The sequence below is a fragment of the Sinocyclocheilus rhinocerous genome, unplaced genomic scaffold (genome assembly GCF_001515625.1).
Source record: "Sinocyclocheilus rhinocerous isolate Xijiao unplaced genomic scaffold, SAMN03320098_v1.1 scaffold3263, whole genome shotgun sequence".
NCBI lineage: Eukaryota > Metazoa > Chordata > Actinopteri > Cypriniformes > Cyprinidae > Sinocyclocheilus > Sinocyclocheilus rhinocerous.
The window spans coordinates 404,860-417,970 of record NW_015664010.1 but is presented as its reverse complement, the minus strand read 5'-3'; the positions used below and the strand labels follow the sequence as shown (position 1 = coordinate 417,970).

General features: G+C 34.6%; 1 protein-coding gene across 2 annotated transcripts; it reads right to left on the bottom strand.

Annotated features, from left to right (window-relative positions):
- Positions 1-6,178: 6,178 nt before the first annotated feature.
- LOC107729159 (uncharacterized) lies at positions 6,179-11,219 on the bottom strand. 2 transcript variants are annotated; one of them, XM_016539553.1, is made up of 6 exons: positions 10,986-11,219; positions 9,705-9,928; positions 8,654-8,726; positions 8,448-8,538; positions 8,095-8,204; positions 6,179-6,703 (listed from the first exon to the last, which is right to left on the bottom strand). In XM_016539553.1, the coding sequence occupies exons 1-6, from the start codon at positions 11,113-11,115 to the stop codon at positions 6,381-6,383; spliced, it is 951 nt and encodes a 316-aa protein (XP_016395039.1). In that variant the 5' UTR covers positions 11,116-11,219; the 3' UTR covers positions 6,179-6,380. The 2 variants fall into 2 exon arrangements, with proteins under 2 accessions (XP_016395039.1, XP_016395040.1); XM_016539554.1 differs by having other exon boundaries at positions 11,019-11,219.
- Positions 11,220-13,111: the final 1,892 nt, after the last annotated feature.

Below are 13,111 nucleotides of genomic sequence, written 5' to 3'. Positions count from 1 at the left end.
GTTTTAGTTTTATTTAATTTGAGTTATTTCAGTACTTCAACATACAAAATGGAAATGAAATAATATATATATATATATTGAATGTATATATATATATGTACATGTATATGTATGTGTGTGTGGCTGTAAATGCACATATGTAGTTGTTTTTTAGTGTTTATTACTTTTTCTTATTTGTAAGTCGCTTTGGATAAAAGTGTCTGCTAAATGACTAAAAGTAAAAGTAAATCAATTAAAGCGGTCACTTAATTAACGTCAAGCTACGCTCAGTGATGATGGAATATTTTAATAAATATGTGAATAAAATACATAACTGAAAAAAAGAAAATTAAATTTTTTTAAATTTTAGCTGTGTTTGTAGCGCATATAGTTTTACTGTTTACTATTCTTCTATTTACCGGCTAATGAACCGGAAGTCTCAGAAAATAGCTTACTTACGGGTTGCTAAATTAGGTGGATAAAAAGAATAGTGTATGGGCAATGTAGAAACTAGATATAATCAAAGTGAGTAATATTGCAAAGTAGAAACATTCATTTAAAGGTGGATGGTGTTTTCTAAACTGTGCAAAACAGGGTTTGGTTTATCTAGAGCAGAGAGCGAATCACTACCGGACTGAACCTAATGGAGTGATTCATCATGTCTGACTCACATGAGCTCATTACAGTATCCAGGGGTCTTTCCCATAAAAAAAAGAAACCAACCACTAATTCGCTCACAAACGGTGAGTTAAAAACCTGACAGGTTGTAGGTTCAAATCCCAAAAGAAATGATTCATGAGCATAATGATTCATGTTAAGTTTGTAGGTTACTTTAAGTCCTATTAGTGTTATTAGCTAAACGACAAACTATTAATTATTGACTGATTATTGCAATAAATACACATTACCTCTGGATCTGGATCAGAGCTGTTTTTCTATCTTTCACTTTCTGCGAATACATTCACACTGTGTCAAAGCAAAAAAGATTCACGCGTGTTATAAACCCCAGGACTCTAGTGCAAACATAGCAGCACTGTCACATTCAGTGTTGCAGCTCTAAAGATGAAGAAACACGTTTGCATGTCTAAAGACACATGCGGCGCACATGCGTTCCCACACACACCAACGTCTTAATCCTATTTGCATATAGGAAATTAAAAATAGTAGCAAGACTGGGACTGACATTCATAATTCATGAAGCCACACAGAGGCTGCTACAGCCACTAAGACGAATCTTAACTATGTTTTATCCCATATTTCTGTGCAACTTCCGCATACAACAAGTCACAGACTTCATAGTTTGATGTGTTTTGCTCCGGAGCTAAAATTAACATGTCGTGAGCTGCTTTGGCAACACATGAATGTGGAAGCATCCTCTGAGAATACAACTGAACTAAACACTTTCCCTATAGTCATGCATTTAGTGCATAGATCTTGGAACTGGGTAGTGAACCTATAATAAACAGAAAATTAGATACATTACATTTGCATTCCATCACTTGCTCACCAGAGGATCCTCTGCAGTGAATGGGTGCCGTCAGAATGAGAGTCTAAACAGCTGATAAAAACATCACAATAATGCCAACATGCAGCTTTTTTCTCAAGACGTTAACTGATGGACTGGAGTTGTGTGGATTATTGTGATGTTTTTATCAGCTGTTTAGACTCTCATTCTGACGGCACCCATTCACTGCAGAGGATCCATTGCTGAGCAAGTGATGCAATGCTACATTTCTCCAAATCTGATGAAGAAACAAACTCAACTACATCTTGGAGTTTCACTCTACAGTCTAAAAACGTAAAACACTGCAAAATGAAACCAAAGTGCACTGCTTTTCTTTTCAGACGTCCACAAATAAAGCATATTTTGGTCACTGATGCACTACACGGTTTTGGCGTTCGGGAAGCACAGAGCTCACATATCCAAAACTGACCTTGACTCAGCTGTAGGTTAGTCATGTAATTCATCCTCCCACAACTGTCTGTGGTTATTTTAGACTCTGAGCTCTGGATCTCAACTGGTGGGTCGCAGGTCTGTTCTGATGAGTTCTGGACAGGAGGAACAAAACAAAGATGAAGGCAAATTTTAACCCTCTAGACTGAAAGATGTTACATTTTGAAATATTACAATATTTACTTCATCGGAATAGTATGAAACTTTTGACTTTTGCAGCACTTTATATAAACACACATAACAATTTTAACATGATTAGAAAAGTTAAAATGGTCTTTAAAAAAAAAAAAAAAGTCAAACTTGTGATCTTCGTGGTCAAATACGATCCATACGACCATCATAGGAAATTAATGGAAAAAAATGAAAAATAAAAACTGAGTACGGAAAAATTTTAGGGGATACGAAATACAAGTCAGCCACAATGAAGTCTTTGATAATGTCTAAATATATATTCAAATTCAAAATGTAAAGTAAGTAATTATGTTTGAAATTGAAATATGAAATGCATATACATACATATGTGTGCATAATTGAAATATTTTAATTGTATTGATTGAAAATATGATTTTCTTTTTATATTTGTATTGTTTCTAATATTTGTATATAAAAATAAATGGTGTGTAATTTAATGAATAGTGTAATACCACAATTTCCCCTCAAAATACAAAATATTAAAGAATAAATATTACTGAAACAACATAATACATTCATTTCATTAAAAAAGAGAAAAAGTTATGCTTTTTGTATTCGTTGTTATTTTTGTATCACTGAAAAACTATTATAGTCTTGATTAATATTTTGAATCTTTTTTTATACTTTGTTTTTGTTTTAATTGTTGTCATTTTTTGTCATTTTAGTAGTTATTTCAGTTTTATTTATTTTAGTACACCAAGCTAAACTAAATTAAAATAATGAAGTAAAAAGTTTTTTTTTTATATTTATTTTACTTCAGTTCTACTTTATTTCACTTACTTCTACTTTATTTCAAGTAACTGCTACAAATATACCCCAGCGACTTAACACTGCTTTTGTGCTCCAGAGTCACAAATGTTCATATGGTTTTCATTTTGGCTCCAGTTTTAGTTTTAATTTTAATTAACTATAATTGTCTTCGGTCTGTTTTGACCACACAAGTGTGACTCTGGTGACCAAGTGAGGAATACCATGGTAAATAACAGTGTTTACCTTTGCACAATAAAGAACGTTGCTATAGTGTTTGGTCACAAAATTCAGGCTCTTGAAGCAAAACCAACAGAGATCCATTCACCGAGAAGTGAAATAATTCTAGCAGCAATCACATCTTAATGAAAAACCGTCTCGCGTCTCATTAACCCCCTGTCCGTTCTCATATTAATTAAAAGTCTATTCCCAGAAAGAGACAGGCCCAGGTACGAGGGCAAATGTGGTTAGCACATCCCATTAGGTGTAAACGCACTTGATTAAAGCTGAACGTGGCTCTAATTGATGGGAGCAGATTATTCTGGGACGTCCGGCCCCAATGGACTCAGTCTGGAAGGTGAAATCTCACAGCATTTATCTCCATCTGTCATTAATTCACGAGAAATCCACATGTCATGTTCATGCTTCCAGCCAGACTCCAATAAAAACAACATTAAACAAGTGAAATATTACACAGTGCTCAGGGACTGAGAGATTTGGTTCATTACACTGTAGCGTCCTCTGTTGGTCACAGGAGAAATGACACTTTTCAGGACTCTGGGTGACTAGTTTGTGGTCGTATGTGTTAGGAAATCGTTTAGTTTGTTAGGCTCATTTTTATGCTAATGTTAGTCCTATATTATTATATCAAATAAGGTGGAAAGAGTGTCTCAACAACATGTAAAGCAGCCAGTCACAGTTCAAACCACAATAAATTAATAAATCAAACTGGAATCAGAGAAAGTGGCTAAACTTTCTCAGATTTGATGAAGAAACCTTACTCAAATCTAGTCTGAAATTGCTCATTTTATCAACTTGTAAGTATGACTTGTGCACCTTGACTGCCAGATATTGCATAGAAACCAGCCAATGTAGCCAATTATATGTGCAATATAACTTTTGCATTAAGGGGATGCAGAAGGTTAGAAACAGCATTCAGAACCATCTCATTCTCCAGCCTTGCTCTTCTTACCTGACAGTAATGAGAAGATCTCAGCTGCTGTGGTGCATCCATGCAACACCTCTCTGTTTTCTCACGCCATCTGCTATAAACTCCAGAGACTTCTGAAGATCCCAGAAGATCAGCAGTTCAGACACAAAGCACACGTTCATTTTTTCGTTTGGATTTATGCACTTTTGCATTCATGCACTGACCTGATTGACTGATTAGATATTTGCATTAACAAGAGACACAGGTGAGTCTAACAACACTGAAGATCTAAACGATACAAAAGTAAGGGCACAAACTGATCAATTAGAGACTAATAATCACAGAAGTGCAATAATAACATGTAAATGTATTTGGAATTTATTTAAGGCTTTCAACAGTTGTTCATAAATATATTCATCTAAACTGCACACCACATACAAGGCAAAAACAATGAACACAGGAAGCATAGACCATGCCAATCACATCTTCCAATGCTAAATCACATCATTCAAAGGACATGCAACAATATTTCTCTGACAGGACCAGTTGCATGTTTTTAAAATGATGCCCAAAACACAGCAGCAATTGTTGGTTTGAAACAGTCACCAAAAATATTACTGAACTTTTTGATTTAGGAATCAACACTACTATTTTTTCTTTAATTATTCTCAAAATATGATTGGCCAAATAATGAAAACGTATCATAAAAGAGGTAACAAAAATCTGTAACATGAAACATCATATTATATCAGGCTTTGAAAAGCAGATTTATAAAAACATTAAATCTGAAAAGTGGCACAGACAGCAGCAACGTGCATGAACATCTTCTCACATTTAGTGTTTGGTATTCGATTCAAGCTCAAAAAATGTTTTAAAAACGAAAGCTCAACGCTGTAACGCCTCTCTAAGAACGCCCCGTTTGAGGTCCTCACATCTGGAAAGCTTCATAGCATGTGATTGTCAAACCAGAATCATGCAGCTGTGTAAAACCTCCTCCGCAGGCAAACATGCAAATGACACACGATCCGCGAAACATTCCTGTAGCCTCACCGAAGCCACTTCTGCAGATGATGCATACTGACATACATGTGATTATGACCAGTGTTGGGGAAAGTTACTTTTTAAAGTAATGCATTACAATATTGTGTTACTCCATAAATCTGATTTCTCTCAACATGGGGACAGGAGAGCTGTCAATCAATAAATTGGAAAAAAAAAGTAACTTGCGTTACTTATTTGAAAAAGTAACTCAGATATTCTCTTGTAAATTAAAAAGTAATGCGGTACTTTACTAGTTACTTGAAAAAAGTAATCTGATTACGTAACTCGCATTACTTGTAATAAGTTACCCCCAACACTGATTATGACTGACTCAAACTAAAAGAGATACAGAGAACGCTTAAAACTCAATATGAAATGATATTCACATCCATTTTACTTCCATAAAGTCACATGTTTTTACACATTATTATTTGCTATTAGTGCTGTAACCTTCATTACATTAAGCTTCATTAAAGTTCTGTTAATTGTCGTAGAGATTTCAGAAAGGCTGACTAAGGATTTGTGGATATTATTTTCCCCACCCAGCTGGCCTCGATGATGTCAGCGAAAAGGAACATCGTTTTGGAGGCGGAGCAAGTTATTACATCTTCTTTGGAATAATGCCACTGATTAATTATTTGATATAGAAATGCAGTAAAAACAGCAATAATGTGAAATATTATTAGAATTTTAAATAACGGTTTTCAGTTTGAATATATTTTCAAATGTAATTTATTACTGTGATAATAAAGCTGAATTTCTGCTGATTAATATTTTTGTGAAAACCGTGATATGCTACCATGCAAAAGTAAAAAAAAAAAAAAAAAGAAATTAATAATTTTATTCAGCAACGATGCATTAAATTGTTCTAAAATGACAGTAAAGAGTTTTTTTAATGTTACAAAAGATTTCAAATAAACGCTGTTCTATTGAACTTTCTATTCATCAAAGAATCCTGAAAAATGCATTCCACAAAAATACCAAGGAAACTGAAGACTGAAGGAGTATTGATGCTAAAAATTCAGCTTTGCATCACAGGAATAAATTACATTTTACAGTATATTCACATGGAAAACAGCTATTTTAAATTATAATAATATTTCACTATTTTTACTGTATTTTTGATCAAATAAAATATAAGTGAATATAAGAGAAAGTTTGGATTTTTTACTGCAAACGGGGTGGATTTTGATGTCATGTTAACTTCAAATGCAGACGTTGGCGTCGAAACCAAGGAGTAGTGTTGACCGCTTCATTAGAATGAATAAAATAAATAAATAAATGCATCAATAGATTTGTGTCCGATTCTCGTCAGCGTTACTCCGGCCTGTTGCGTCTTCGTAATCCAGCCGTCAGATCTTCTGGAAGTTTCTGAGCGACTGTAACATCATCTCCACTGATGTCGGCCGAGTCCTCGAGGGACGGCATACTAGAGTCACTCTCACTTCCCACGTCTTCCTCTCCCGCCGTGCGCTTGGTCTCCTCCAGCTCTTCCTCTCCCTCAGACTCAGGCCTGGGCTCTCGGTGATCATGTGGCTGTATTTCAGTGTGTGTTTGTGATTCCTGATGAGTTTCTGGAAGCGTTTCGGCTGTGGCCAAAGTCTCGATGAGTTTGTCTAGATTGCGTTCACATGTCGGCTCTAAAAGAAATAACCAAGTGATTTGCATCACCCAACACCACAATACTAAAGCGCATGCTTGCCATATACAACAGCGTATCCAGTCACTTAAAAATGTGTGAATGACAGAGCATTACATATGAAATTAAATATTAAAGCAAGTGTCACTTAGGCATCCAAATGTTTTCTGGCATCACTTTTCAACAAGCACATATTCACAAATTTAGCATTATTTATTACCACATCACTGCTCAACTCCACTGACGTACAGTAAATGGCAGCGTGACCTACCTGATGTTGGCCGATTCAGTGCTACTTTACTTATCCCACTAATTTGCTTATGATATATTATTTTCAAAGATCTGTGTGCTGCTTTACTGACTGCGGTCGTCTGCATTAGTTATGTGTAATCTAAAACTTCCATTACTGCAGCATAACTAGTACTTACTCACTGACATTAATGCAAACTCACATACAAACGATATGCCTTCAATTAGGATTAACATTATTATATTAAAATGCAATTCAAAATGCATTTTAAAAATGAAACGTCATTCTCTGTACTGTAATGCGAAAAAATAATGACATCTTATTTAAATGGATAAATATATATAAATGAATAAATAATAAAAATAGATCAATAATAAATCTATTATCTAAGGATTTATTGTACTTCTAAATTGCTTAATTTCTGAATATAATTTAAAAAATGAATTAAATAAAATTAAAAACAGAATAATATGGATAATTTAAAAAATTTAATTAATAATAAAAATGGATAAATAATAAATAGATATATTATCTAAGGATTTGTTGTACTTCTAAATTGCCTAATTTTTTATTTTAATAAAAAATATATATATAATTATATATATATTTAAATATAATTAAATAAATGATTTAAATAAACTTTAAAATAAATAAATATGGATAAATACCAGGTAAGTTTATTATCTAAGCATTTGTTGCAATTCTAAATTTAAAAAAATGACTTAAACCTAAAAAATTCAAACGGCAATAAAAATAAAAAATAAAAGTGTCACAATGATTTAAAAAGCATTATACCACAGTAATTGTACACTGTAACAAAAAATATTATATTAGTAGTATATATATTTTATTAGTATACATATTAGTTATAAGAAGCATCAAAACCAACAAAAAAAACCTCCAAATGCATTTTGGTGCTGAGAATGTAAGGGAAACCGTATTTAATTGCCATCAAAATAAGGTGAAAATGCAAGCAAACTTTCATTCATTAAATTCATCTTAGCTCATTTGGCTAAAATGGATGTTTTCATAAGCTTGTGATTTATACATTTAACTGTGTGAGACTCTGAGCGGTGGTGTCGTTGTTATTGCCCAGCGGCGAGGGTAAGGTGCTTGCGCAGTACTGTGTTAATTGTGTTTACCTTCTATCCTGATGTTTGGACACTCCATGCCTCTCTTCTTCATTAGCTGCCGAATGCACTGCAGCTGCGACATGATCTCATTCTTCTGCTCCATGGCAACAGACTTCACACTGCAGAACAACACCCAGAATAAACAGCAGGCAAAACAACAAACCCACACACTGAAAGCCAACAACGAGCCACTGGCCACCAGCGTGTATTTCAATGCCTCTTTCTGCATAACCAAAAATATCAGGCTATGAATGCGTTTTAACCAAGTGCATTGTTGCACGACTCCATAAACCACATTTATTTAAAACAAAGTGGTTTGCATGTGTTCAAGCTTTCATTGTCATGTGCATGTCTGCTCTCACCAGTTGGTAAGCGGGTCCAGCTGTGTCAGGATGGAGTTGAGCATCTTCTCGGTTTGAGTCAGTCTCTGCTCCAGCTCATTCAGCTGACTCTCTGTGGAAAATGACAAATGCATCAGAGAAGTCTCTTTCTGAATATATAAATAAATGGTGGCGTTTCTAAAAAAGCACTTTTAAGCATCCTCATTCATGCACACAAACACACACACCAGTCTCCTCTGGTTTCTTCACTCCTCGAGCTGTTTTGGCTTTTTGAGCTTCAGAATCGCTTGAAGATTTAATCTGCAAACACAAAAATAAAGATATAAGCAGCTCAAACAGCAAACCACAAAAGTAGAATTTGTTTTGGTTCCTATAAAAAATAGGCTTTGAAACCGTTTTCATAGCAAATATCACAAATAATTACAAAGAAAAGGCAAATAATGCATTGAATTAAACATAAAACTTGCATAGAAAAACTGAAATAGTATTTTCTTGTAAAATACACTGTAATAATTTACAACTATGAAAAAACTATGCCTTTATTTTTATCACAATCAAGTACATTTCACATCCAAATCATTACTATTAAGGGGGGGAAAAAATCATTATTGTACACTGTAAAATATTTTTTTATTACGAAGATTATTAGAGTATGTTTTACAAGAAAACACTATTTCAGTCTTCAAAATTTCACGTTTAATTAAAAGCGTTACTTGCCATTTCTTTGTAATTATTTGTGAAATTTAATGGCAATTTTTATTTTTTTATAATGTTTCAAACATTTATCATTGCATATTACATACTACTTCACTTGCTTTTTCTAAAAAACAAAAATATTATGTACATTGTAAAAAAAAATTTTTTTTTTGAAGTAATAAAACAGATTATTGGATTATATTTTACAAGAAAATGCTATTTCAGTTTTTCTCATTTTTTAATTTCATATTTAATTCAATATGTTAACGCCTGCTGTTTCTTTGTAATTATTTGTACATTTATCACGTATTCAATATGCTTTTTCTAAAAAAAATTATAATAATAGTATGTAAACTGTAAAAAAAAATTTTTTTTTTTTTTTAAATTTGCAAAACAAAATGATTGAGAATTAAGAATAAAACTAATATTACTGGAGTTAATTTTTCTACTTCAAAATTTCAGTTAATTAGATGTGTTGCTTGTCTTTTCTTTGTAACTATTTGTGAAATTTACTAACAATTTCTGAGTGAAAATTGTTTCTACACCAAACATTTTCCAATGTATAACAACAAAAGTCAGCACCTTTAGAAACTTATACGCGGCGAAGAGCCCGACACTGATGGCGTAGATGGGCATGAGGGTGAAGACGTAGCCCTTATTGTTGTTGGATTTGGATTTGTCGCTCTTCAGCTCCTGCTCCATGAGTTTCTTCATCTGCTGCATGTTCTCCACGCTCTGGGACATCTGAGGCGCCGCGTTCCTGTGGAACTTCTGCTGACTTTTCACACTACCACCGGGACCAGGACCTGCAGAACCACACAGACTCATCATCCTTCACACACACATCCAGGGCTTCTGCAGCTTTTATGAAGGTACATTTAAGACTTCAGTAAACTTAAGGAATAAACTGAAGGGAACGCAATATGTCAATATGTTCTCTACAGCATCCAAAAGACTTCCAGTAGTTATTTATTTTTTTCAGGTTCTCATAAAACAAGACTTCAAATCTGCATTTTGCATCTCAAGTAAATGTTTCTTCTTGATTTAAGTATATTTAGATATCTGAACTGGAAAACGACAAAAATACAGAGTTAAAATATGTGACCCTGGAGGACAAAAGCAGTCTTAAGTCGCTGGGGTATATTTGTAGCAATAGCCAACAATACATTGTATGGGTCAAAATTATAGATTTTTCTTTTATGCCAAAAATCATTAGGTTATTAAGTAAAGATCATGTTCCATGAAGATATTTTGTAAATTTCCTACCGTAAATATATCAAAACTTAATTTTTCATTAGTAATATGCATTGCTAAGAACTTCATTTGGACAACTTTAAAGATGATTTTCTCAATATTTAGATTTTTTTGCACCCTCAGATTCCAGATTTTCAAATAGTTGTATCTCGGCCAAATATTGTCCTATCCTAACAAACCATACATCAATGGAAATCTTATTTATTATTAAAAAAAATTACCCTTATGACTGGTTTTGCGGTCCAGGGTCACATATTAATTTTTCACAGTGCATGCATCATTTAATGCCATGAATATGAATTTTAAATTTCCGCACCTATTTAAGACCTGCAGAAACATTTCACTCCAGTACTAATGTTTATAATGCTCATCACTATGGATAAAAACAGTGACAGCTTGATCTGCACTTCTACTAAAATAATTTTGAACATGAAAATGATGTATGTAATAGCTAATATTAGCTATATGAAATGACAAACAAACACAATGACAAAAACACATCAAAGAACCACAATAATCCTAAAAAAACTTAATAATAAGCTGTAATATATACTGGTAAACACAGAGCGTAAACAAACACAGTCGAGGTTGGTCCACTCGGGTCCGCACCTCTCCTGCTGTTCCGCGGCTCGAACGACTGACCGTCTCTGCCGCCGCCGAACATGCGCGGGAACAGCACGAACACCAGCAGCACCGCGGTGAACGCCATGACGAGCTGCTGCGAGGACGACAGCACCATCTCTGCTCGAGAATTAATTCGGTTCAATCGCAGAAACGAGGACGATTCCCCCTTCACTGTTGATCAAGCGTCTTCTTCGGTTTGTGCATGAGGGACAGGAGAAATCTCGCGAGAGCGCCGTTACTGACCTCTACAGGCCTGGCGAATGAATAGAACGAATGGGCTCTTCTTCTTCTGATGTTTATTGGCGGTTTTGGCAAACCAACTTAAAGGTGCATTACCGCCACCTACTGATCTGGAGTGTGGAGTGAACAGATTTGGTAGAGAGAAGGATATTATAACTTGAACACAAATTATATCCGGTTTGTTTTCATGATTAGATATGTGCTTTTTAAATTCTTGCCCATTTGCAATTAAGCTTCTTGCATTCCATTGAAATATTGTTAACACCATTATGAACCACCACATACTGTTTGAGTATTTGATGCTTGCATCTTTAGTTTGTCATTAATCATTTCCACTGAAATGCCCTCTATCTCTAGGTATTTTTCAGCTGCTTTTATTATAATTTTGATTCTCTCTGTCCGGCTTTCCGTTTGTGCAGAACAATTCACCACTTCCGCCATAAACGTGACAAATGCCACTTTGTCATAAACCCTTATACTCTCTTTTGTTGTTTCTTGCACTTTATCCTTTTTATTAGGAACTATCTTTTTGTTCTCTTCTAGCTCTGGAGTCTTACCCACTTTTTTTAGCGCCTCAGAATATGACAATCCCTCCTCTGTTCTTACAGTCTGCACTTGTGCTGCATGCTTCCTCACTTTACATCCTCCATAACCCGCACTATGTTCTTCTCCACAATTACAACACTTTGGGTTAACGAATGGGCTCTATGAGCCGGCTCCTTTAAGTGAACGATATGAGTCGGCTCCCGTCTGAGCCGTTTTCTTACAGTTTTTCTGAATTAATAAAACACATTTCTTGAAACCATCACTCATTTTCTCAAAACCTGTAACACAAATCCAAACCTTCAAACTAAATTCACAGAACCCCTGACTCTTCTGGCAAAATCAAACAATTGCTTCAAAACCATTTCACCTGTACTCAAAATCAAACATGGCTTCCAAATCATACACACATTAGTCAATATGTACACACTACCGATCATTCATCAGACACTACATCAAAAAATGGAGAACACAGTGTCCAATGCATGTAGTTACAAAAAAAACTGTTTATTGTACAGTATATAAATATTTTGCAATACTGTAAACACATACACACACACACACAAACAAAAGAAATCACACCTTTGATAAATATATATATATGGAATGTTTGTTCCCCCACAAGCAATCTCATGAACAGTTAAATGCTCTCCTCCCCATTGTGCAATAAAAATATGTGCCAGACCACTTATATATATTTGATCCCACCCTGTATCTTAGTCCATCCCTACATCTTATTCTATCTATAGCACACCTGTACATAATTTTTTTTTTCATTTTTGTTTATATACTGTATATATATATATATATATATATATATATTAGGGCTGTCAACGTTAATGCGTTAACGCATGACTCCTGTGTATATGCTGGGAGAAAACACATTGTACTTTCTATTGTTTTGTTGCACCTTCCTTTAACATTAATACATAGGTTGATGGTGACCTGCATTGTGTGTTTCTTTCTTCCATAACGCACAATAGGTTACAATGGCCAGATGCAAACTACGGTTTCTCGACTAGATAACCAGTCTCGCTAGTAATGTTTTGATGGATGAAGACTGCAATCAAGGTGAAGACGATTGCGGTGGCGTACAGGAGTCGTACAGTACAGTAAGCACGCACAAGTCCGATTATAATAATGCGTGTATGAGTGCTCTTGACGCACAGATTTGAGTGTATTTATGCACAGGCACAGACATTTCCGTACATTCACGTTGTTTCCACACACATTCACGATAATGTTTTGATTCGCCATGTTTATGTTGCTGTGTTTAGTTATACGGAATGGATCCGTGTACTGTAGTAGATATATGCAGTCAGCAGGTG